The sequence below is a fragment of the Pongo abelii genome, chromosome 4 (genome assembly GCF_028885655.2).
Source record: "Pongo abelii isolate AG06213 chromosome 4, NHGRI_mPonAbe1-v2.0_pri, whole genome shotgun sequence".
Classification (NCBI taxonomy): Eukaryota; Metazoa; Chordata; class Mammalia; order Primates; family Hominidae; genus Pongo; species Pongo abelii.
In genome coordinates, this window is record NC_071989.2 from 144,177,986 (window position 1) to 144,205,089 (window position 27,104).

Here is a 27,104-nt window from a genome sequence, read left to right on the forward strand (position 1 = left end):
ATTAAGAGTACTATCTCCCTACGATATTATGAATGATGTCACAGGGTGTCCACAGACGGTGTACACCTTCTGTGACATAGAAGTAATATCTCCTTAGGATATTATGAATAATGTCACAAGGTGTCCACAAACAGTGATCACCCCCGTGATATTAAGTGTAATATCTCCCTAAGATATTACAAATAATGTCACAGGGTTTTCACACATGGTGTACACTCCTGGCGACATTAAGAGTAATATCTTCCTAGAATATTACGAATAATGTCACAAGTTTTCCACACATAATGTACACCCCCTGTGACATTAGGAGTAAGATCTCACTGTGTGTGTACACCCACTGTGATATTATTCAAAATATCCTATGGATGTAATAACTAATATCACAGAGACTGTACACCCTGCGTGTGCACCAACTGTGATATTATTTGTTATATCCTAGAGAGATATTACCCCTAATATCACAGTGGGTTTACACCATGTGTTTACACCCTGTGATATTATTCTTAATATCATAGGGAGATATTCCTTCTAATATCACAGTGTGTGTACAGTCTGTGATATTATTCATATCATAGAAATATATTACTCTTAATATCACAGTGCGTGTACATCATAAGTGTACACCCTGTGAAAATATTCATAATATTTTAGAGATATATTACTTTTAATGTCACAGTGGGTGTACACCCTGACATATTATTTGTAATATCCTAGTGAGATATTGCTTTTAATGTTAATGTGAATGTAAACCCTGGGATATTATCTGTAATATCCTAGGGAGATTTTTCTCTTAGTATCACAGTAAGTGTACACCCTGGGATAGTATTTGTAATACCCTAGGTAGATATTACTCCTAATATCACAGTAAGTGTACACCCTAAAATATTATTCATAATATCCTAGGAAGATATTACTCCTAATATCACAGTTGGTGTACAGCCTGTGAAATAATTCATAATATTATAGGGAGATATGACTCCTAATATAATATCACAGTGGGTGTACACCTGTGTGTGCACCCTGGGATATTCTTTGTAATCTCCTAGGGAGATATTAATCCTAACATCACAGTCAGTGTACACCCTGCGTGTACACCCGGGATATTATTTGTAATGTCCTAGGCAGATATTATTTTTAATATCAGTGTATGTACACACTGTGTGTACACCCTGAGATATTATTTGTAATGTCATAGGAAGACAATTCCTAATATCAACGTGGGTGTAAACCCTTTGTGTACACCCTGAAATATTATTCACAATGTCCTATGAAGATATTATTCCTAACATCACAGTGGGTATACACGCTGTGCATACACCCTGGAAAATTATTCATAGCAACCCAAGGAGATATTACTCCTAATATCACAGTGGGTGTACACCACATGCATTCACCCTGTGATATTAGTCATAACATCATAGGGAGATATTACTTTTAATATCACAGTATGTGTACACCCTGTGATAATATTTCTAATAAGTTAAACAGATATTGCTCCTAATATCACAGTGGATGTACACTCTGTGATATTATTCATAATATCTTAAGGAGATATTACTTCTAATATCCCAGTGGGTGTACATCCTGTGATATTATCTGTAATATTTTAAGCAGATATTACTTTTAATATCCCAGTGAGTGTACACCCTGTGTGTATGTGCTGTGTTATTATTTGTAATATTTTAGGGAGATATTACTCCTAATATCCCTGTAGGTGTATACCCTGTGTGTATACCCTGTGATGTTATTTGTAATATCTTAGGGAGATATTAATCCTAATATCCCAGTGGGTGTACACCCTGTGTGTACATCCTGTGATATTATTTGTAATATCTTAGGGAGATTTTTCTCCTAGTATCCCAGTGGGTGTTCACCCTGTGTGTACACTCTGTCATGTTATTTGTAATAGCTTAGGGAGGTATTATCCCTAATATCTCAGTTATTGTACACCCTTCGCATTCAGCCTTTGATGTCATTTTTATCATCTTAAATAGATATTACTCCTAGTATTTCAGTGGGTGTACACACTGGATGTACACCCTGTGATATGATTCATAATATCTAGAAAGATATTATTCCTAATATTCCAGTGGATGTACACCCTGTGGGTACATACTCTGATGTGGCTATTACGGATATCATGGATATCATGTAAAATATCATGGACATTTTATTAATATCATAGTATGTTAAAACTAGGTATTATAAATATCATGGCTATTTCATTAATATCTTAGTGTGTTAATACTGAGTATTAACATTTGTTATTATAAATATCATGTATATTTTATTAATACCATAGTGTATTCACACTGTGTTAACACTACATATTATAAATATCAAAGATATTTTATTAATATCATAGTGTTTTAACACTGGATATCATAAATATCGAGATATTTTATTAATATCATCGTGTGTTAACACTAGATGTTATAATATCATTGATTTTTTAATACCATAGTGTGTTTTCACTAGATACTATAAATATCGTAGATATTTTATAAATAACTATTTTAACACTGTGCGTTAATACTAGATATTATAAATATGGATATTTCATTAATATCATACTGTGTTAACACTGTGTGCTAATACTAGATATAATTATCACGGATATTTTCTTAATATCATAATGTGTTAACACTAGATATTATAAATATCATTATATTTTATTATTATTAATATCTCAGTGTGTTAACATTAGGTACTATAAAATCATGGATATTTCATTAATATCATAGTGTGTTAACACTAGATATTATAAATGTCATTGATGTTTTATTAATATCATAGTGTGTTAACACTAGATATTTTGAATATCATAATAACTGTGTTAAAACACAGGATTAACACTAGATATTATAAATATCAGAGATATTTTGTTAGTATCATAATATGTTAACACTAGATATCATAAATATCAAATATTTTATTAATATCATAGTGGGTTTAACACTGTGTTTTAACTCCAGACATTACAAATATCAAAGATATTTTATGAATATCATAGTGCATTTACATCAGATATTTTAAATATCATGGATATTTTATTCATATCATAGTGTGTTACCGCTAGATATTATAAATATCACGGCTATTTAATGAATACCATAGTATGTTAACACTCCGTGTTAACTCTAGATATAGTAATTATCATGGATATTTTCTTAATATCATAGCATGTTATCACTAGATATTATAAATATCATATCTTGTTAATATCTTAGTGTGTTAACACTAGATATTTAAAATATTATGGATATTTCATTAATATCCTAGTGTGTTAACATTTGATATTATAAATATCATGGATACTTTATTAATGTCATAGTGTGTTAACACTATGTGATACATTAGTTATGATTATTATGGATTTATTATTAGTATCACAGGTGTTAACACAAGATATTATAAATATAATGGATATTTTATTAATAGTATAGAGTGTTGAAACTGAATATTTTATTAGTATCCTAGTGTGTTAACACTAGATATTATAAATATGGAAATTTTATTAATATCATAGTGTGTTAACACTGTGTGTAAACACTAGATATTATAAATATCATAGATATTTTATTAATATCGTGTGTTTACACTACTTATAAATATCATAGGCATTTTATGAATATCATAGTGTGTTAACACTGTGGGTTAACTTTAGATATTATAAATATCATAGATATTTTCTTAGTATCATAATGTGTTAACCCTGTGTGTTAACACCACATATTATAAATATCTTAGTTTTTTTTAAATATCATGGTGTGTTTACACTGTATGTTAACACAAGGTCATGTAAATATCATACATTTTTCTTAATATCATAGTATGTTATCTCTACCTGTGACAAATATAAAGATATTTTCTTAATATCATAGTGTGTTAACACTAGATATTATAAATATCATAGATATTTTATTAATATAACAGTGTGTTAAAACTAGATATTTTAAATGTCTTAGATATTTTATTAATATCACATTGTGTTAACACTAGATATTATAAATATAATAGATATTTTATTAACATCATAGTGTGGTTACACTCTGTATTAACACTTGATATTATTATAAATATTTTAGATACTTTATTAGCATAGTGTATTATATATGATATTATCTATATATATGCTATATATCTATGAATCATCTCTGGAAAGGATATCTGATAACATTAATTATATCTGGAGAGGCTATAAGAAGCCAAGGATGATAAGAAACCCTAAATTTCACTTTATACTTGTTGATGTTACACAAAAAAACTTTTTTTCCCTCACCTGCCCCCTCACTTCCCTCCAAAAAATACTTTACCGTAACCATTTAGTGCTTAAAAAAATACCCAAATCTTTTTCATCCATCTCTTGGTTGCCTTCTGTGTGTAGGCCCTCCTGTATGTGACATCCCATTTTAGAAAATCCTGAGGGGTATGTGTTGTGGACATCGAGAGGACCAGAGCCCGCTTGCTTTTCTGATCCCACCTTATAAGATGTCTGTGTCAAGTCTTCCTTAAAGGTTTGCTGTGGAAATGAAATAAATTAGTACACGTAAAGCACAAGAACATGGAAGGTGCTTACTAAATCTTACTTATCTTTACTTTCTCTGCCTTGGTCCTCTCATACCCACTCCTGATTTTAGGTGATTGGGTGGAAATGGCCATTGAACATCATACTCTACTAACAAAGACCATTTGAGAGTTAGATTAATCTCTTTCCCATTTCAACAACAGGAAGAACCCCAGCAATCAAGTATTTCCCTTGTTCTATACCTTGTCATTTTGTTGCTACTCCCACCAGCCGAAGAGGGAGGAAAGTTTCTTGGTATAATTAAAATGTTATAGGCTGGGTCGGGGGGGCTCATGCCTGTCATCCCAGCACTTTGGGAGGCTAAGATGGGAGGATTGCTTGAGGCTAGGAGTTCAAGACCAGGCTGGGCAACATAGTGAGACCCATCTCTACAAAAAAATGATAGCCAGGCATGATGGCATCCATCTGTAGTCCCAGCTACTTGCGAGGCTGAGGCAGGAGGATCACTTGAGCCCAAGGGTTTCAGGCTGCAGGAAGCTATGATCATGCCACTACACTCCAGCCTGGGCAATAGAGCAAGACTGTCTCTCTGAAAACCAAACATTGTTGTAGAATATAGAGTTGAATAACTTTTCTGGAACGAGAAAGCTCTCATTTTAGATATCCATTCATTCACTCATTCAATAGTGTGCTGGATGCCAGGAATTTAATGGTGAGGAAAATAGATATGATCTCTGCCTTCTGAGGCTCAAGATCCTCCCTCTATTTTTAAAAATCAGGTTTATTGAAGTATGATTGATGTGCAGTAAAATTTACTCTTTTTAGTGGAAACTTCTATGGGTTTTGGCAAATGTATAACCAACACAATTAAGATCTAGAACATACTGTCTCGCCCTTCCCAATTTTCTTGTGCTCCTTTGGAGTCAACAACTCTCCCCCAACCTCTGGCCCCTGGCAACCACTGATCTGTCCTCTGTCCATGTGAATTTGTCTTTTCCAGAATGTCATATAAATGGACTAATACACAATGTCATCTTTTGAGCCTAGCTGCTTCCACATAGTTTAACATTTGAGATTCATTTGTGCTGTTTTGAGTAGTACTGCTGAGTGGTATTCCACGGTACCAATGGACCTTCTTTTTTCTTGGAGAAAGAGTCTTGCTCTGTTGCCCAGGGTGGAGTTGCAGTGGTACAATCACAGCTCACTGCAGCCTCCACCTCGTGGACTCAAGCGATCCTCCTGCCTCAGCCTCCTATGTACCTGGGACCACAGGCACAAGCCACTGTGCCCAGCTTGTTTTCGAATTTTTTGTAGAGATGGGGTCTCAATACGTTGTCCAGGCTAGTCTCAAACTCCTGTACTTGAGTGATCCTCCAGTTGCAGCCGCCCAAAGTGCTGAGATTACAGGCATTAGCCACCGTGCTTTGCCTCAGATGGACCATTTTGATGCCTTGCTGGGGACAAAGAAAGAAAGAGAACAACTCGCTTTGACCAAATTGGCCCTGAGCTGATTGAATTCACTGGCTAAACTACATTAATTTTCCTTCCATGGGGCCCAGTTAGGTCTGGGGACATAATTTAGTTGTAATAGGAAGATAAAAGTGTCGCTTCTTGCAACCTAATCTGTGGATTGTGAAACTCACATTCACTTGCCAATTACTGTTTTTGTCTTTTTGTTTTGGACAATATGACCCCAGCTGGCCTGTAAGTGAGCAAAGGCCCCACTACAAGTCCCTCTCCCTAGGCTTTATGCCACCAGTTGAGGCTGCAGCTGCCTGATCTGTCTCCCTCTGGAATTTTCCTTATGACAGAAAAATAAATTCCTGTTTGGCTAAGCCACTGTTGTCAAGTATCTATTACATGCAGCCAAAAGCAATCCTAACTGAGCAGGGAGATGACTGGCTCCTCTCTTTCTGCTCTGCCACCCCACAGCATGTGGTTTTTGTCCTACTCTTCCCAAGGAGGTTTTGTATTTTATATTGCAAGTCCCTGTGTGCCAGGGGCCTCTTGATATTCTCATTTGAGGTAGGAAGGCAAGAGTAGAACAAAGAGCAGACACATCAATGAACGCCTTCGCTTTTTATTAGGGAACGTCTTTTCCAGAAGGCCAACCGTTCCATTTTTAGCCCATTTGCCAGCACTCGCAGGGGCTCTCTGGCTGCAAAGGGGTCTGGATAAGCAAATGTTTCTCACTGCATCCAGGAGAAAATCATGGGAGGGGTTGAGTGGACACTGGGTAAGGAACCAGCAGCACCTACGGGAACTGACTTTGGCCACACAGGACGATGATTGGCTGCTCCCTGGAGTGTGTGGGGGTACTCGGGACTTCTTGCCTGGAAGCCTCCTGCAGCTACAGGGGCTTCTGTAGGAGGAATCCTTCCTCTGGATCCCCCTGGGAGACATGGCATAGGTTTCCACCACTCTGGGATTTCCAAACCCATGAAATGCAAGGAGCAGAAGGAGAGTTCCTCTGTTTCCGTATCCCCACCCCTAGATTCTCCCTGGGAAGAAGGATGGGCAGGGCTGCCTCTCAGAGCAGGAAATCCTGTCATTTGTGACATGGATGAGCCTACAGGACATTTTATAAAGTGAAATAAGTCAGGCCCAGAAAGACAAATATCTCATGATCTTACATATACGTGGAATCTAAAACAATCGAATTCATAAAAGCACCAAGTAGAATGGTGGTTACCAGAGGCTGGGGGTGGGGGTTAAGGAGATACGAAGGGTACAAAATTTCAGTTTGTCAGGAGGAATAAGTTCCAGAGATCTGTTGTACAACATGGTGACCATAGTTAGTAACAATGTATTGTGTTACTGAAAATCACTGAGATTTTAAGTGTTCTCACCACAAAAAATAAGTATGTGAGGTAATATAAATGTTAATTAGTTCAATGTTTTAAAATATGCATGTAATTTCAAAAGATCAGGTTTTACATAATACAGCATATACCGTCCTTGTCAATTAAAAATGAGTAAGTAACTTAAAAAAAAATAAGAGCAGGAAAAATGCAATAAAAGAAAGACACTGTCCTGTCCCAATTCTTCCTTTGTTAAAATTTGCCTGTTTAAATACGAGTATTTAGGCTAGGTGCAGTGGCTCATGCCTATAAGCTCAGCACTTTGGGAGGCCGAGGTGGTCAGATCACCTGAGGTCAGGAGTTTGAGACCAGCCTGGCCAACATGGTGAAATTTTGTCTCTACTAAAAATACAAAAATTAGCTGGGTGTGGTGGCATGGGCCTGTAATCCCAGCTACTCAGGAAGCTGAGGCAGGAGAATTGCATGAATCTGGGAGGTGGAGTTTGCAGCAAGCCGAGTCCGCACCACTGCATTCCAGACTGGGTGGCAGAGTGAGACTCTGTCTCAAAAAAAAAAATAAATAAATAAAAATAAATAAATAAATAAATAAATATGAATATTTAAGGGATTTTATTTACTGAATTGATTTTTATTTTATTTTTTAAGCTTTTATGGGTACATAGTAGGTGTATATATTTATGGGGTACATGAGATATTTTGATACAGGCATGCAATTTGTAACAATCACATCAGGGTAACTGGGGTATCCATCCCCTCCAGCATTTATCATTTCTTTGTGTTACAAACATTCCCATTTATACTTTTTTAGTTATTTTTAAATGTGGAATGAATTATTGTTGACTGTAGTCACCCTGCTGTGCTTAAGGTTTTTTTAAACGAATTAATTTATAGACAAACTGTAGATAACAATAGTCTTGGTGATAAGTGGGATTGTGAGAAATTAGGACAGGGACACACAAATTATTGAACTTCAACTCTGTTTTTGTCCTTTCAGCTATCATCCCTCCTGTTATATTTGCATCTTCTCTGCACACCTCCACCTGTGATGTCTTCCTAGGACTCTCCAATGTGTCTGGCCCTGACCAAGCTTTTTGCTCTAAGTGTGGCTTATCTGTGATGTCTTTCTCCCTAACATCCAGTTCTAACCCCTTTGCGGGGTCCAAGGGCTCCTGGAGGAGGAGGTGACTTCTGGGACACAGCAAACCGAGATGTGTGCTCCCCAGAGCTGACTTGGAAGCTGCCCGGCCCCTCTGCATTCACCCCAGCTGCCCATGTGCACCAGGCAGCAGGAGGGACAGCCACTGCCAGGCTGCCAGCCTGTCCCATGCTGTCTGTGTTTGTGTCAAGAGTGAATGAAGTGGTAAAAGCAGGAGAGCAGTGTGCCATGAAAAAGTTAAATGTGAGTGCCAGCTGCAGGTGGAGAAGAGGCGGCTGCTTCCAGGGGGAGCTGGTGCCAAGGGCTTAGCTATGGGCCGCAAGCCCCATAAAACTCAAGCCTGCCTTTAATTATGAGAGGGGCCCCTGGGGTTGCTGGGATACCAGTTACATAATCTCATTAGAACATAAAGCTGATTTCTTTTGAAGACTCCTGGCTCAATGAGTCCACCTTCTGGAGGTGCCCAGCCCCTGGCCTTGCTACCTAATACCACTCACCCTCTGCCATCTCCCAAGGTTCATAACTCAAATGGGGAAGCCACAGGCTAAGAGGGGCCTCAGGAGTGATGGGATGAAGTCAGGATTTTAGAGAAAGAAGTCTGGTAGCAGCTTGGGTTGGGGGAGTGTTGAAAGTTGGGACCAGCTGAGAAATGCGGTAGTTGTCCACGAGTGAGGGTGGGAATGAGAGTGGTTGAAGACAGGGCCAGAAGTGGATCTCAGAGAAGGAATAGCACACAGTGACACAGAGACTGTGCATGGGGGACCCAGGTGACACTGTCTGATAGGTGAGACATGTCAGGGCCATAGATGTGGCGAGAGGGAAGGAGAGCTATAAGACCCTTGAGTAGCATTGGTGTTGTTACTATGACCAGGATCTATTATATACAGCCATGGCTTTGATTTGTCAGTGTTGAAAAGGGGATATTACTCTGAAAGTTTGTCCTTCAGACATGACAAACTTCTTATCTGAATTGGAGAAGAGAGCTGGCAACCAGCTCATCTGGTAGTCAGGCAGAGAGGGAAAATTAAACACAACATCAATCCTTTCAGGCAGAAATCCTGGGAGGGAGGAAGAGCAATGTTGGGAACAAGGGGAGAGAGGAGAACTTTCCCAGGGGGCAAGAGGAGGGTGCTGCGCTGAGTGCAGGCACTCAGGAACAAAGGCACTTGATGTGCCTCACAGAGCAACTACACCAACCCCCAAGCCGGTTCTGGGTGATGAGTGGTTGGAGACAAGGTCAGAAGTGAATCCCTGAGAAAGAAAGCACATAGGTGACACAGAGTGTGCTATTCCTGTCACTCCAAGAAAGAAAACATGAAGGGCTGCTTTGATCAGAGGCACCCATGTGGCGGGTTTGGGGATATATTCCCCCCAACATGGAAAACCAAGTTGCAGATGAAATGGAATCTGCACTACAGTTGAGCCAGGTGTTGAGAGTGACTTCTCACTGAGCTGAGGGTCCATGCCCGTGAGCACCATTGCCATGGGCGTCCCTGCCTGGGCTTCTGCACCCTGGGCCTTTTCCATGCTCCATCCTTTGGCTGCCTCTGCTTGGGCACTTGTCCCTCAGATCCATTCCCTGAAGATGCACTCAGTTTGGTCGCAGTCCAGCCCTTCTGCCTCTTGCAGACAGCCTACTCTGATCACTCCAGCCTTTGCTAACCTCTGCTTTCTGAGAACTCCAACTGCACGCAGCAGTGTGGGGATCATGTGTTCCAGGGATCATGTGTCCCAGGACAGTAGGAATGTCAAACATCCTGCCTGTGCTGTCCTCACCTGCTTCTTCCAGGATGGGTCAGATGGTCCCTGTTACACAGACAAAGTATGAGTCATCAGAAGGGCTAGTGTCCCTCTCCTTCTAGATGGTGCAGTCTGTTTGGGCAGCAAGCATGCTTTTCCCGCAGAGTAGGGGCTTGAAGCACAGGCTCTGGAGTCAGAGGGACCTGGGACCAGGCACCCAGACACACTGACCTCAGGTGCCGCATCTCCAGGATGGTGCTCTGAATCCCCAGCCCTGGTGTGATGACAGGTACATGTGAGGGTATGCTTAAACTGTTTCCTTGGCACAGTTCCTGGTGCTGATTCCCACCTCCATCATTCTACAGCCCTGGACAAGTCATTGTTTGTCTCAACTGGATCATCCAGGCTGGTCCCTGGGCATGAAGGCCTAGTGAGGATTCAGTGAGGCCATGGGAGGCCACTGCCTCGTGAACTGGCAGGGCCTCACTGTGATGGGCCCACAGAGTACTGTGGGTTCTGCTAGACCAGATGCTGGAGCTGTGGGCCTTTTGTTACCTCCCAGTTTGATTAAGTTTCATCTTACACAGTGAATTATGTGCATTTCCTCTTGGGCTCTGTGCTGGCTGAGATAACTGAGGGCCTGCTATGGAAATCCTGGAACCCTGACTTTCACAGTGGCTGTGAGGTAGACGTACTCTAAAGCAGTGGTCCTCAACCTTTTTGGCACCAGGAACCAGTTTGGTGGAAGACCAGTTTTCCACAGAGATGGGGAAGGCATGGTTATGGGATGAAACAGTTCCACTTCAGATCATCAGGCATTAGAGTCTCATAAGGAGCATGAAACCTAGATCCCTCACATGCACAGTTCACAACAGAGTTTGCGCTCCTATGAGAATCTAATGCCCCCACTGATCTGACGGGAGGTGGAGCTCAGGTGGTAATGTTCTCTTGCCGGCTGCTCACCTCCTGCTGTTTGGCCTGGTTCCTAAAAGGCCACGAATCAGTACCAGTCCATGGCCTGTGGGTTGGGGACCCCTGCTATAAAGGCACCAAAAGCTGCTTGCAGTTAAGGAAGAGCATTAACCCCACAGAAAGGCCTGAGGGGCTGCCTTTGAACTCTCTCTGTGTATGGGTAAGGGCAAAGGCTAGCACATATTGTGGAATGAAGAAAGCAAGTTGCAGTGCGAGTTTCCCTTATGTAAAATTAGTTCTATTCATCCATGTCAACAGATGCACATGGACACAGGGGCAGGCCTGGAGCCACATTCACCAAGCCAGAAGGGATATGCATATTCAGTGCACCTTCCCAGAGTGCAGATATTCTCTGTCACCTGCATGTTCTTGCCATATCTGATTGTGACCTGCAATACAGATATTTAAACAGACTCATCTTTTTATTTTAAAAAAATCTACTCACTCTTGTCCCAAGCAAAAGTGTCTGAAAATCATCGCTTAGATGTTGTATTAGTCTATTTTCACACTGCTGTAAAGATACTACCTGAGACTGGGTAATTTATAAACAAAAGAGGTTTAATTGACTCACAGTTCCACATGGCTGGGGAGGCCTCAGGAAACTTACAATCATGGCGGAAGGTGAAGGGAATTAGGCACCTTCTTCACATGGTGGCAGGAGAGAGAGAGCGTGCAGGGAAAGCTGCTATTTTTAAAACCATCAGATCTCATAAGAACTCCCTCACTATCACAAGAACAGCATGGGGGAAACCACCCCCATCATCCAATTACCTCCTACCAGGTTCCTCCCTCAACATGTGGAGGTTACAAATAGAGATTAGATTTTGGTGGGGACACAGAACCAAACCTTATCAGATGTAGTAACTATATTTTTTCTAACATATATTACATTAAATATATTGCATTAATTTGCTGCTAAAAAACAGTTCACCTGTGTGTCATCTAAAATCATTTTTCATATAGTGCTTTCGTACAACTGGCAAAGTGATTAAACACTTTGCTTCAGAGTCCAACTACCAAAATTTGAATTCCAGCCCTGCCATTTGCTACTGTCTATTACTCAATAAATTCTTACCCTCTTTAAGCCTCATTTTCTTATCTTTACATAGGGATGATCATTGGTAACTACCTGATAAGATTATTCATAAGAAATAAAATAATGAATGAAGAATGACTATTGTAGTTTCTGGCACAGAGTAACCACTCAAATAAATGAGACTGTTAAGAGTTGGTTATTAGAGACTTCTGCTTGTAGTCATGGTGAGGTAACTGTTACTAGATTTGCCCTCCCACTATAAACAACAAGAAAACTGAATCAAATAAGAAACCACTATTTAAAGATGATGAAAACAGAAAACACAGGACAATGATCCAAAGAGAAAGAGAACAAATGAGGTGAGCCCTAAAATTACCTCAGCTTTCAACCTGAAGGCATTCTTTAAAATGTAACAGTGTACTTGGCAATTTCACCGTACACAATTAGATCTCAATAAAACCAACTAACAAAGAGAGACATAAAAATCCCAAAATATTTAGAGATAAATTTAACATAAATTTATATGAAACTGCAGAGGATCTAGAATATATTTTTGTTTATATTGTAAAAGTATAAAAATGTATTTTTGAAAGAGCAAAGTTGGCCGACTATCCTAGCTATCAAGGAATATAGTAAATTTATAGCAGTAGTGCTCAACGGGGCCAATTATCCCCCCAGGGAACATTTGGCAAAGTTGGGAGACATTCTTTATTGTCATTACACTGGAGGGAGGAGAGCAGTATGATATTGGCATCTAGTGGGTAGAGGCCAGAGATGCTGCTAAACATCCAACAGTGCAGAGGACAATGGCCTGAAACAAAGAATTATCTGGCTCAAAGTATCAATAGTGCCAAGGCTGAGAAGCTGTGATCCACAATAAGGCAGTGAGTAGAGATCAATGGAACAGAACAGAGAATCCAGGTATGAATCCACATGTATATTACTGATTTTTGATAAATATGCCAATGTATATCAATGAGGGAAAGAAAAGTCTTTTCAGCCAGTGAGGCACAATAGCTATCCAAATGGAAAATATAGATAAATCTTGCTCTCAAACTTAAATAGCATCTGTGAACTCAAATGGAATCACAGGCCTAAATATAAAAGCTGAGGCTATAGAACTTGAAAAATAAGGAAGAAATGTTCACAATCTTATGGTAGGCAAAGATTTCTTAGATAGCATACAAAAAACACAAATAAAAAATAATAAATTAGATTCCATCAAAATTTAAAATTTTCGTTTCCTAGAAAGACTTTGTTAATAAAATAGTCAAGGCACAACCTGGGAGAAAACATTCATGATACCTATTTCTGACAAAGAACTTGTATCCAGCATACACAAAAAGCTCTTACAACTCAACAGTAAGACAAACAATCTTATAAGAAGTGGGCAAAATGAAGATCATAGTGTGATAGTCTAAGTTCACTATGACCCATTCTTCCCACTTACTATACCAAAAACTCTACACAAAATGCAAAAACTAGCTACCCGAGAACTCTAAAAAGTAAACAAAAACATTGTGGAGGAGAGGCAAAATTACTTGGACTTAAGACAGTGATCCATGCAGGGGAGAGTTTCCCAGGTTTGTTCTCTCTCTTCTTTCTCTCTCTCTCTCTCTCTCTCCCTCCCTCCCTCTGTTTCTGTTTCTTTCTCTCTCAGCTTTGCCCAGAAGGCACATTCTAATTACACAACAGCAATGCAGTGGTGGCAAAAGGATGGCTACTCTAGAAGAAATCCAGTATTTCTGGTCAAATGAACCCAGGACAGAGACCCTGGAAGGAAACAAAGCATGAGGCCATCCAGGAGGGAAGGTAGCCAGAAAAGCAGTCCTCTAATTCTGTGAATAAATGCCTACAAGTCTCAGCCTAACTCCTGAGTTATGCATGAGTGGGATAGACCTAAACCAGAATAGAAAAGCTTTCAGAAAGAACCCAAGTAAGATTTAAACCATGTGCACACATCTTTTTATCCTAATTGCTAAATAATGCATGCAAAAAACAGACCTAAATGAATACAGCAAAGGCTTAGAGAACTGAGATTTGCACCACTGTAGACTAAAGACAAGACAGAACTTGCAGCTCGAACCTAACTAAATTGATTTCCTGATAAAGCTAAAACATCAGCTCTCTACAGACGATTATGTACCTGACCCAAAGTCTACACAAAATGATATTCAAAATGTCTAGGACAATCTAGCATACAAATGACCAGAAAAATGTGAACAATTCTCAAGGGAAAAGACAACTAATGTCAACCCCAAGGTGGGCCATGTGTTGGAATTATCATCAAAGACTTCAAAATGCTATTATGAGTATGTTCTGTGAGGTTAAGAAAAACACATTTGGCACGAATAAAAAGTAGTTCTCAATAGAGAAATAGCAACTATGAAAAAAAAGCAAATGAAAATGTTAGAACTGAAAAATACAAAATCTGAAAAGAAATTTTCACTGGATGATTTCAATAGCAGAATGGTGATGTCAAGATGAAAGAGTCTGTGAGCTTAAAGATAGATCCATATGATTTACACGATCTGAAGGACACAGAGAAAAGGTTAAGAAACAAATGAGCAGAGCCTCAGCGATCCGTGGAAAAACATTAAAAAAAAATCTAACATACACGACATTGGAGTCCCAGAAGGCGAGGAGAAATAGGCTAAAAAAAAAAATTTGACAAAATAAAGATCTAAAGCTTCCTAAATGTGGTGAAAAATGTAAATCAATGTACTTAAGAGGCTCTGTAAACCCCAGAAAGGATAAGGTCAATGAAAACCATGCCTAGACACATTATAAAGTGCTAAAAACCTTATCTACTACCACTTACAAAGGATAAAGAAAAACGTCTTCAAAACAGCTAGAGAAGAATGGCACACTACATACAGTAGAATAACAACAGGGATATATCCATGCAGTGGGATAGTGCTTAACAAAACAGGAACAAACTATTGATTCGTGCAACAGCATAGATTAATCTCAATAGCATTATGCCAAGAGAAATCATACAAAAGCATACACTTTAGATTCCATTTATATAAAATTCTAGGAAATGTAAAATAATCTGGAGTGACAGAGAGCAGATCAATGGTTGTCTGTGGATGGGAATGGAGGGAAGATGGATTATAAAACTGAATGAGAAAATTTTGGGTGTTGATATAAATATTTGTTATCCTGACCATGGTGATAGTTTCTGAGGTGTGTACATATGTGAAAATTGATCAAATTGTACACTTTAAATCTATGTAGCTAATTGTACTTTAATTACAACAATAAAGTTATTAAAATGGGAAAAGATGTAAACCTTTAAATGAAAATATACAAATTGGCAGTATGCACATAAAAGAAATGCTCAACATCATTAGTCATCAAGAAAATGCAAATTAAAACCAGCATGGTATCTATACACTCACGAGAATGGCAGAAGTTAAAAAGTGGTGGTAAGAATGTGAAGAAACTGGAACTTTTACACATTACTGTTGGGAATGTAAAATGAATGTATCATTTTATATTCCATAAAATGGAAACAGTTTGGCAGTTTCTTATTTAGTTAAACATACACTTACCATGTGATCAAACTACTCAAATCCTAGCTATTTACCTAAGAGGAATGAAAACTATACCCACTCAAAGACTTGTACGGAACTATTTCTAGCAGCACTATTCACAATGGAAACAAGTAGACTGTATACACAGAAGGCTAGATAAGCAAATTGTGTTACACCACATAACAGTATACTACTCCTCAATAAAAGGGAGCAAACTGTATCACAAAAAGGATGAATCTTAAAAACATAGCGCTGAATATTAGAAGCGCACTAGACACAAAACATGTACTGTGTAATTCCATGTATTCTAGAATATGTAAAATGAATCTATAGTATCAAAAAGCACATCAGTGGTTGCTTGGAGTTGGGAAGCAAGAGAGCAGATTACCTGAAAAGAGGCATTTCTATATATTAATTCCAAGGTTGTTATTTGGTGTACAAATTCATGAACAGCACACTTTACGGTGTATGTAAATTAGACCTCAATGAAGTTGAATTTTTAAAAGGTGATGACATAACATGAATTAAACGTATGTAAAACTAAAGAGATCAAAATAATATGGTATTGGCCTCCCTCTCCCTCTCCCTCTCCCTCTCCTTCTCCCTCTCGTCTCCCTCTTCTCCTTCTCCCCCCTTTCTTCAGTCTCCCTCTCCTTCTTTTTTCGGTCTCCCTCTGTTGCCGAAGCTTGACTGTACTGCCGTGATCTCGGCTCACTGCAACCTCCCTGCCTCGGGCTCCTGTGATTCTCCTGCCTCGGCCTGCCCAGTGCCTGGGATTGCAGGCGCGTGCTGCCACGCCTGACTGGTTTTTGTGTTTTTGGTGGAGACGAGGTTTCGCCATGTTGACCGGGCTGGTCTCCAGCTCCTGGCCTGGAGTGATCTGCCCACCTCGGCCTCCCGAGGTGCTGGGATTGCAGAGGGAGTCTCGCTCACTCAGTGCTCAATGTTGCTCAGGCCGGAGTGCAGTGGCGTGATCTCGGCTTGCTACAACCTCCACCTCCCAGCCGCCTGCCTTGGCCTCCTAAAGTGCCAAGATTACAGCCTCTGCCCCGCTGCCACCCCGTCTGGGAAGTGAGGAGCATCTCTGCCTGGCCGCCCATCGTCTGGGATGTGAGGAGCCCCTATGCCCGGCCGCCCCGTCTGGGAGGTGAGGAGCGCCTCTACCCGGCTGCCACCCCGTCTGGGAGGAAGTGAGGAGCGCCTCTGCCCGGCCGCCCCCTCTGGGAAGTGAGGAGTGCCTCTGCCTGGCAACCCTGTCTGGGAAGTGAGGAGCGCCTCTGCCTGGCCACCCATCGTCTGGGATGTGAGGAGCACCTCTGCCCGGCCGCCCCGTCTGGGAGGTAAGGAGCGCCTCTGCCTGGCTGCCACCCCATCTGGGAGGAAGTGAGGAGCGCCTCTGCCCGGCCGCCCCATCTGGGAAGTGAGGAGCAACTCTGCCCGGCAGCCCCATCTGGGAAATGAGGAGCGCCTCTGCCCGGCCACCCCGTCTGGGAAGTGAGGAGCGCCTCTGCCTGGCCGCCACCCCGTCTGGGAGGAAGTGAGGAGCGCCTCTGCCTGGCCGCCCCCTCTGGGAAGTGAGGAGCGCCTCTGCCCGGCAACCCCGTCTGGGAAGTGAGGAGCGCCTCTGCCAGGCTGCCCCGTCTGGGAAGTGTGGAGCGCCTCTGCCCGGCCGCCCCGTCTGGGAGGTGAGGAGCACCTCTGCCTGGCTGCCACCCTGTCTAGGAGGAAGTGAGGAGCGCCTCTGCCCGGCCACCCCATCTGGGAAGTGAGGAGCGCCTCTGCCTGGCTGCCCCGTCTGGGAAGTGAGGAGCGCCTCTGCCCGGCCGCCCCGTCTGGGAAGTGAGGAGCACCTCTGCCTGGCTGCCACCCCGTCTGGGAGGAAGTGAGGAGCGCCTCTGCCTGGCCGCCCCGTCTGGGATGTGAGGAGCGCCTCTGCCCGGCCGCCCCGTCTGGAATGTGAGGAGGGCCTCTGCCCGGCCGCCCCATCTGGGAAGTGAGGAGCACCTCTGCCCGGCAGCCCCATCTGGGAAATGAGGAGCGCCTCTGCCCGGCAGCCCCGTCTGGGAGGTGAGGAGCGACTCTGCCTGGCTGCCACCCCATCTGGGAGGAAGTGAGGAGCGCCTCTGCCCGGCCGCCCCCTCTGGGAAGTGAGGAGCGCCTCTGCCCGGCAGCCCCGTCTGGGAAGTGAGGAGCGCCTCTGCCCGGCCACCCCGTCTGGGAAGTGAGGAGCGCCTCTGCCTGGCTGCCACCCCGTCTGGGAGGAAGTGAGGAGCGCCTCTGCCCGGCCGCCCCGTCTGGGAGGTGAGGAGCGCCTCTGCCTGGCCACCCATCGTCTGCGATGTGAGGAGCGCCTCTGCCCGGCTGCCCCGTCTAGTAAGTGAGGAGCGCCTCTGCCTGGCTGCCACCCCATCTGGGAGGAAGTGAGGAGCGCCTCTGCCCGGCTGCCCCGTCTGGGAGGTGAGGAGCTCCTCTGCCTGGCCACCCCGTCTGGGAGGTGAGGAGCGCCTCTGCCCGGCCACCCATCATCTGGGATGTGAGGAGCACCTCTGCCCGGCCTCCCCATCTGGGATGTGAGGAGCGCCTCTGCCCGGCTGCCCTGTCTGGGAGGTGAGGAGCGCCTCTGCCCAGCCGCCCTGTCTGGGAGGTGTACCCAACAGCTCCAAAGAGACAGCGACCATCGGGAGCGGGCCATGAGGACGATGGTGGTTTTGTTGAAGAGAAGAGGGGGAAGTGTGGGGAAAGGAAGGAGGGATCAGATTGTTGCTGTGTCTGTGTAGAAAGAGGTGGGCATAGGAGACTCCATTTTGTTCTGACTAGGAGAAATTCTTCTGCCTTGGGATGCTGTTGATCTATGGCCTTTCCCCCAGCCCCCTGCTCTCTGAAACATGTGCTGTGTCAACTCAGGGTTAAATGGATTAAGGGCGGTGCAAGATGTGCTTTGTTAAACAGATGCTTGAAGGCAGCATGCTCTTTAAGAGTCATCACCACTCCCTAATCTCAAGTACCCAGGGACACAAACACTGCAGAAGGCCACAGAGACCTCTGCCTAGGAAAACCAGAGACCTTTGTTCATGTGTTTATCTCCTGACCTTCTCTCCACTATTATCCTATGACCCTGCCATATCCCCCTCTCCGAGAAACACCCAAGAATGAACAATAAATACTTAATAAAAAAATAATAATAATAAAAAAAAATTCAAAAAAAAATTATAAAAATGGACTTAAGTTTGCAATAGTTAAGAATTTAGAATGTGTCTATTTTGGTATTTCAAATCAGGTTAGGGAAAAATAATTTGTTCTTAAATGATGTTGAGTCAAGTGACTATTCAAAATATAAAATAAAATTAGAGGCTTATCTATTACCATTTACAACAACTAAATTTGACATAGATTAAAGTCTATACAAAAGAAAATGGCCCAGCAGTAGATGGGGACCAGGGTCTGAGGGCACAGAGTAGAGAGATGTGGTAGCCATGCCTGAGCCTGGAGAACCCGGCTGGGTCACTCCTGGCTTGGACACCAGCCCTGGGGAAGCATGAGGTCCTGGAGATGTCTCAGCCTTGTGACCATCAGTGGCATTCCAAGGCTTTCTTGCCTCAAGCCCTAAGGCTAAAAACTAACTGGAGCCCCCTTTTCAGGCTGGTTCAACTTCCAGTCCCAGCACTGAGGCTCAACTCTCCAATCTGCAAAATGGCATGAGAGTGGTGCACTTTCTGACTTCAAGGTTTGTGGAGAGCACCACATGACACACCACATAGGAACTGCCCTGGGCAGTAGTTAACACTTACGAGCACCAGGCCTGGGAGAGGAGCTGGGGACAGTGGCTCTGTGGGAGAAAGCAGATGTCCTACATCATCAGCCCTCCCATGACTGCTTCACTTGTCTTGTGTCCTGCCAGCAAGTGACTGGGGAGGAGCCACAGAGGAGAGGCAGCTGAAAGCGAGTGACAAGGGCAGAGACTGGTGTCTCAGCCCCACTCTGAGTGGACTGAGGCACCCCAGAGAGCAGCGGCCCATGCAGCTCACTCCAGTTCCCTGGACTTAGGGGAACAGATCCTTGGGGCCCTTCCTGACCATCTACTAGAGGTGCTGAATCACTCTCACAGTGTCTGGGCAGAAGTCCCAGGTGAGCTCACTGGCCCCCAGTCATGAAGAACTGATCAGATTCCAGAAGATGTTTGCATTCTCTTTGTCTCCCCTGAGTCTCCTGGGGAGATGTGGATTAAACTGAATTAAGAGACAGGTGATGATCACAGGTGTTGGGTGCTTGGGTGGAGTCTCCATGGTAACAGAGCCATCTGGCTTTCTTGCCTGGCACCAGGCCTTATGACTTCATGATGGAATCTTCTCTCAGCAGGCAGAGGGGGATTTGCCAGGGTAAAGAGGAGGCTGGGAGGAAGAGGCCTGCTGAGGGAGGCTTTGTCTTTTCAGCCAGAGTTTGACAATTAGGCTTCATCATGTCACAATGCGGTGCTACTGCTGACCCCAAAACAGGATGCCGGAAGTGGTGCTCACTAGAGACTGTGAGTGGCATTGTGCACCTGCCATCTTGCTGAGGCCTCCCAGGGGAGCTCAGAGGATACCTGGCCTCCTTCAATCCAGGACTCACTGTTGAAGTGGAGCCGGGGCCCTGGCAGGAAAGAATGAGCTGTGGGAGGGCCGCTGGTCCACCACAGGGAGTCTGTGCTGTCCAGTGCCCACTGGATGGCAGGAAGGGTAGGGCCTTAGGTGAGCACCCCCCACAGAGTGAACCTCGGCCATGGCAATGGGCCTGTCTCCCCAAGCTGCTTACAGGGTGGTGCTGGGAGAGCCCTCAAGCCTGTGCCAAATCCCTTTATCCCCACAAGTAAGCCATCCAGCAAACCTACACAAGCTAGTGTCCTAGGGCTGCCAGAACAAATTAACACAAACTTGGTAGCTTAAAACAACACACATTCATTCTCTCACAGTTCTGAAGGTCAAAATTTCAAAATCAAGGTGTCAGCAGAATTGTTTTCTTCTTTGGGGCTCAGCAGGGAATCTGTTCCTTCATGCCTCCCTCCTAGCTTCCTGTGATGATGCAATTCTTGATGTGCCTTGGTTTGTGGCAGCATCATTCCAATAGCTTCCTCCATCGTCACATGACATTCTCGCTGTGTGTCTGTGTCCAAATTTCCCTCATCTTATAGGGACAAGTCATTGGATTTAGGGCCCACCCTGACCCAGTGTGACCTCATCTTAACTTGATTGCATCTGCAAAGATCCCATCTCCAAATAAGGTCACATCCACAAGTGCCAGGGCTTAAGACTTGAACATGTCCTATGGGGGACACACAACAACATATAATTCACAGCGAACAGAGCACAGGCTTCAGAGTGGGTCAGACCTGGGCACTGCCATTTAGCCTGTCCCTTCTCCTCGGCACAGTGAGGTTGGAAAGGCAAGTCTATCCCGGTGGGCTTTCTAAGGATTACCTGAGAGAGAGGACCACAGAGCTCTGCGGAGTGTTTGGGAGTGGTAGAAACTCAGCAAAGATGGCCCCGAGCTGGGCCTCTGGGACTTGGAGGAGGGGGCCTGGTTCCTGCTCACCAGAAGCTGGCAGTCTATGGGCCAGTAGGCACTTACCAAGGAGTCCGGCTTAGGACAGGGACCTCAGTGGTCAGGCTGCCTGCAGGGAGTTGGGGGAGAGTATGGACCACAGGAGGATGTGTCAGGGGCAGGGACTCAAGGCCCAGGGGCTAGGGTGGGAGTCGGGAAGGCTGGGGGCTAAGCCACCATAGGTTCTTCCATGGGACCGGAGTCCACAAGTGGAACAGCCTTGGGGCTTGCTCAGGATCAAAGGGGCCCCCTGCCATGTTCCTGATGGGCTCCAGGTCTGGCACAGTCAACGTGGGAATGAGCTGGCTTTTCACTACCTGGTACTCTGGGCCACGTGTCCCCTCTGGGCCTGGGAAGTAATTCCACATTCCGCTTCTCCACCCTCTCCCCAGGATGTGACTTCTCCCTCCTATCACCATGGAGTCTGATAAAGACTTCGTTCCAGGCCAAGGTGTTCTCTTTTTTTCTACCTCTTTCCTTCCCTCCCACCCTTCTTTCCTTTCTTCCAATACTTGGTGTCTACCATATGCCAGGGTTTTTCTAGGCCTTCGGGACACAAAAGTGATCTAGACAGATGGGCCTTGCCTCGGTGGAATTTGTAACTAACAGGATGAGAGATATTAATCAAGAAACCGCACAGTCAAATATTTCACAGCAGAGGAATGGGTGCTTTGAATGAGGGGCATGAGGGTGGCGGCAGTCATGAAGAAGGTGATGCCACTAAGCCAGGGACATAAGGGAAGTGACGTTAGCCAAGCGCTGAGGAAGTCACCACCTAGGAGAAAGGAGAGGGAAGAGACTCCAGGCAGAAGCATTAGCCCATGCAGAGCCCCTGTGGCGGGACGATGCTTGGCGAGTGAGATGGACCAAGAGAAGGCCTGTGTGGCTGGACTGGACAGAGTGAAGGGAATATGAGTTGGATTGAGAGCCAGCAGACTAGTTGAAAAAGTGTCAGGTGAGTGCCTATTGTGAACGTGAGGCACCAGACAGGTAAGACCGCCCCACACATGAAGCAGGCAGACCACACAGCCCAGGAAGAGCAAGCCAGTGTGATGAAATGATCTGGAGTCACCCTGCAGGGAGGCTGGGGCTGGGAAGGCTCTTCTGAGCTGAGAGTCCAGGAGCAGATCTTGGCACAGGCTGTAAGGGAAGGACAAGTTTGGTGTGACTTAGGAATGGCAACGAGGCCTGAGTGCTTGAGCAATCTAACCATGGTTGAGGCCCATTGCTGGCTTTTCACAGAGGGCAGCCACAGTCAGGTTTGGGCTTTGTAAGACCCCTCTGGCCTCCAATGTAGGCAGGGACTGGGAACAGAGCTGGTGTGGTTAGGAATTCAGGGTGCAGTAACAGATGGAATGTCCTTCTCTTCTCAGATGTCTCAGAAGAACTGTGAGGCTGAATCTGGAGCCCCAACCTCTCCTAGCCTCCTGGAGGAGGATGACTCAGGGCCCCTGTCCTCCCAACAGCAGGCCATCAGTTCAAGGGACAAGAAGCCCCTAAGCTCCCTCCACCTTTCACACAGGACCCAGGTGGCCTTGGAGTACCTGCCATTCTTCTGCACCTATGGGTGCCTCCTGGCAGAGGAGGGGTTGGTCCTGCAGCTTGAGACACCACTCCAGGATGACTCAGAACTGCTCAGTGGGTTCTTCCCTTACTACCGCTCTGAGGAGGAGAGTTTGCCCAGCCTGGCCCTTCCTGACTGGTCACACAGGGGCTCCCAAGATCTGCCCACTGAGAAGGAGGCACAGGCTGGCTGCTTCTGCAGGACAACAGTCAGGAACGAATGCTCTGTGAGTTGAGGAGGCCATAGAGGGTGGGGGGAGAAGCACCAGGCCTCCGCATCCTTCAAACCTCTCTGTCCTGGGGCCCAGACTCTAACAGGCCCCTGGACAGGTCCCTCTCAGGGCTGCTGGGGCTCTTGGAGCAAGGTGTCACTGCTTGGGAGCACAGACACTGCAGGAAGACTGTCCTGTTCAAGCCCAGCTTGACCACCTGCTAGGAGAGCAGCCTGGGGAACGTGGTTTCCTTACAAAAGAAAGAACAGCAGCAGCAACAATAGAACCATTGTGAGAATTACATACAACCACATACCTAAAGTGCTAAGCGTGATTGTGAGCTCACAGAAACATTTATTTGGTCCTTATGACTTGCTAGGCTCTCAGACAAATGTTTCGTTAGCATCATCTCATTTAATCCTAATAGTAATCCTATAAGATAAGCCGTACTATTCCAGTTTTATGAATGAGAAAATGAGTCTCAGAGAAGTTAAGTGACTTGGCCAAGGGCACATAGCTTGCAAGTAGCAAACCTGGGATTTGACCCAAAGCTTGTGATCTATAACATTCCTAATCACCACCATGCAGCTGGGCACCATGGCCCATGGCTGCAGAGACAGAGGAGGCAAGGTGGGTAGGTTTTAATCCCAGACACACCCCTCCCAGCAGGGTGCCCTTGGATGGGTGAGTGACATCACTGAATGCTTCCTGGGCTGTAGAGCAGACATGGGCCTGTCCTCTTCTGGTACTGCCACTGTGGTGTTGCAGGCACAGGCTGGTCCTGGGTATCTGGGCCTGAACCTGGGAGGTGGGCTTGCGTCGGGCTGACCCTCTTGTTCCTTCATACCCAGGCTGCCTTGGCACACTCAGACCTCATCTCTGGGTCCTCACACTCACTGGCCTGCTGCCCCGTCCTGCAGGTCTTGGCAGGGTTCCACCATGACAGTGACTGGGATGCCCCTCTCTCCAGGGACGATGGTCTTTATGCCTCAGGATTCGTGAATTACTACAGAACCCCTGAGGATGGGCTACACACTAGCCCTGGGCCTCCTGCCTCTCCATCTGGGAGCCAGGGGCCCTCAGGGGCTGCCCAGGGCTGGTGCAGTCACACCACGGGGAAGCCGGAGCTGACTGCAGCAGAAACCACTGGAGAGCGGGCCCCCAGCACCCACTGACCATCGAGGGATGAAGGTGATGGGGGGCAGACTCCCAGAGTTCAGACAGTTTGCCCTGGGACCAGAGCTGGCCTGGGACCCTGGCCCTCAGGCCTGTATTCTCTCTGTCTCAGTGCCCATGACCATGGATGAGGGGTATCCTACCCCCCTTGCCCAGCAGAGCCAGCAGAAAGAACCCAACCCTTGGCAGATTCTCCCAGCCCTTCTCAGCCCACCAGGCTCCTCCCTGACAGCATGAGGTGTCCCACTCCGCAGGCCTGGGGTTTGCCTTTCTCCTCAAGGGGCAGAGGGGAGAAACTCAGCCTGTGCCCCACGTTCAGCCACTCCACCCCCAGGAAGAGACCCATCCCGCCCCAGGCTGCCACCTTCCTGTTCTCCTAGCTGGAAAAACTGCCACATGAGAATTGAACAGCCACACCAAAAGTGGCTTGCAGAGAAGTGTCCATCTTGTCCAGCACTCTGACCTCAGATCATTCCTTTTGTAGCCTGTCCCAAGCTCAGACAGAGGGAGCAGGAGCCACCTGAACAATTGAAGGGTGCAGACACCCAGAAGCTGGTTTTGTAAATAAATCGTGCACCTTGGAGCTGGTGCACTAATTGGATGCTTTGGAGTAATACTTGCAGCTTCCATTTATTAAGCATTTAGTTTGTACTAGGCACTTTACAGAGATCATCTCCATAATCGTTGGGTGTAGACACTGGTGTCATCTCCATTCTACAGCTGAGTAAACAGGCTAAGAGATGTTACGTAGGGTGCCCGAGCTCACACAGCTAGCAGACAGCCAGGAACAGTGAAGCTGGGATTCACATCAGCTCTGTCTGACCTCCAGCCAAGTACTTAACCACCTCCCCGCTGCATTCTTCCTCCATGGGTCTATGCATAGCAAGAAATGAGCCAGGTGCTCCCCTAGACCCAGGCCTCCTCTAGACCCATCTGGCTCTCTCTTTTTCCTCATTGTCTCTGCACGTTTCCTTCCCCTGCCCCTGCCCTTGGGTAGAGCAGGTGAGGACGGTGACTCTGCATGTGTTTGCTAGGCCCTACCTCCTTGGACCTTGTGGACCTGTTTTCTGGTGCTGCAGCCCAACCTCCCACCCCTTGCCCACCTGGTGCATGGCTGAAGCACACTGGGATTTTGAGAGTATGTGCTCATCCCACCTACTCCGGGCCAGACACTTAGATGCTGGTTCCTGTTCGAAACTCCTTTAGCGCCAGTCACACTGGCGTGCCCCACGTTCACAACCTCTCTGTCCCGTGGCGCTAGTTTTGTGTCTCCTCCCCGGGTGTGGGGTCTTTGTTTGCTTTGACACTCACACACCTCTAACCACTGGATCCCTGCTCTTTCACCCAATGGCTGCTTGTCTGGAATGCCCTTGCCTGCTCACCATGCTTCCTGGGGATGAGGACCTTGAGAAGGAGAGAGAAATCAATTGGTCACACTAGAGTTACATCGAAGAAATTCTTTTTAGAAAATCTATTTTTTACTATTTCCAAGGCACTCCTATGACTTCCTGTTGGGTTTGGGGATTTGGGGTTTGGAGTATGATGGGAATATGAAGAAATAAAGGTACCCTTGCCAGGAAAACTCGGCTTTGTTCTTGGGGTGAGGCAATTGGACTGTTCCCTTTATTTTCCACAGGGCTGGAAAACTCTTCCCGACTCCCCTTGCATTCTTCCACCTGGCGCTGCTCAGGAGGTTCCCTCTGCCTCTGTGCCCTTCTCCGCTGCTCGCAGCTTAGCTTGTCTTTTTAGTTTAGGGCCTCATCGAGGAGCTGGCATCTGTGGGCCCTCACTGCCCCCAAAGGAACAGACAGGTTGGGAGGTATCTATGTGTATGGTACAAACTGGGGCCACTCTCTCCTTGTGCAGCCCAAGCGGGGTCCAAGCCATGTCCCCTCCTCTCTTCCCGTGTGTGTGCCCTCCGGAACCCAAGGAGGGCCGAGAGCCCTGCAGCAGCCTGACAGCAACCCCTTGGCGAGCTGGAGGTACCTCCTCTGCTCATGGGGCTGAAGAGACCCGCCAGAGGTTTTCTATGCTGCAGAGCTCTCTTAAGGGAGTAGTTTGCAGGAAAGATTTGGTACAAAAGAGATCCCAGATAAGGGGCTGGCTCAGCTGGAAGGGCAGTTTGCTTCTGGCCCACCTGCCGGCCTTGGCTGGGAGCTGTCCATGTGCTAACACAGACGTGAACACTCAGGACACAGAGGCCATAATGATGGAGGGGTTTGACTTGCTGGGTGTGTTACCTCGTGCCAGTCACGGTGCAGAGCACTTGACATGCATTGACTCACTGAGTGTGAGTTAAGTGCAGCTTGAGTGAGGTACAGTTATCACTCCCATCTTACAGAGGAGGATGTCCAGGCGCAGTGGATTAAATGGCCCAGTGAGCTCCTGCTGGGGGAGGCTGAACTGCCTGCTCTCAGGTGCTGAGGAGGATCATAGCCCTTCTGAGGAGCTGGACAGGCACAGGCCTCAACCTCCCAAGGGAAAGCCCACCAGGTCCCTGCAGAGAAAAATGCTGGTTGCAAGGAGCCTGAGCCAGCCTCAGCATGGGCTATGGAGGTTCGTCCAGGTGAGATACAGCTGGCCCCAGAGATGGGCCTTTCATCCACTCGCAGAGCAGCAGCAGGACTGAGGACTGCCTCTAGCCTGTAGATGCCACTGCCCACAGAATCATGGCCTAGCCCCTTTCCTTGGCATTCAGGGTCCTCAGGAGCCAGACTCCAAGTCTTTCAGCTGCCCCTCCCATAGCTATGGGGGCTTTCGGTGAGCAAAACTCTTCCTGTCTC

The 27,104-nt window shown here is 45.7% G+C and overlaps 1 protein-coding gene and 1 long non-coding RNA gene across 12 annotated transcripts; one reads left to right on the forward strand and one right to left on the reverse strand.

Annotated features, from left to right (window-relative positions):
- The first annotated feature begins 19,037 nt into the window (after positions 1 to 19,037).
- LOC112133511 (uncharacterized) lies at positions 19,038 to 24,931 on the forward strand. Of its 11 annotated transcripts, none has more exons than XM_054555957.2 (4): positions 19,038 to 19,918; positions 22,744 to 23,160; positions 24,066 to 24,336; positions 24,806 to 24,931. In XM_054555957.2, exons 2-3 carry the CDS (start codon positions 22,744 to 22,746, stop codon positions 24,318 to 24,320), a joined length of 672 nt encoding a protein of 223 aa, XP_054411932.2. In that variant the 5' UTR covers positions 19,038 to 19,918; the 3' UTR covers positions 24,321 to 24,336; positions 24,806 to 24,931. The 11 variants fall into 11 exon arrangements, with proteins under 11 accessions (XP_054411932.2, XP_063580353.1, XP_054411921.2 ...); XM_063724283.1 differs by lacking the exon at positions 19,038 to 19,918 and adding an exon at positions 20,091 to 20,169; XM_054555946.2 differs by lacking the exon at positions 19,038 to 19,918 and adding an exon at positions 20,135 to 20,520 and having other exon boundaries at positions 23,997 to 24,336.
- On the reverse strand, positions 19,958 to 21,085 carry LOC129059537 (uncharacterized). The gene is made up of 2 exons (XR_008525515.2): positions 20,740 to 21,085; positions 19,958 to 20,422 (listed from the first exon to the last, which is right to left on the reverse strand). It is a non-coding gene; the product is annotated as an uncharacterized LOC129059537 (long non-coding RNA).
- Positions 24,932 to 27,104: the final 2,173 nt, after the last annotated feature.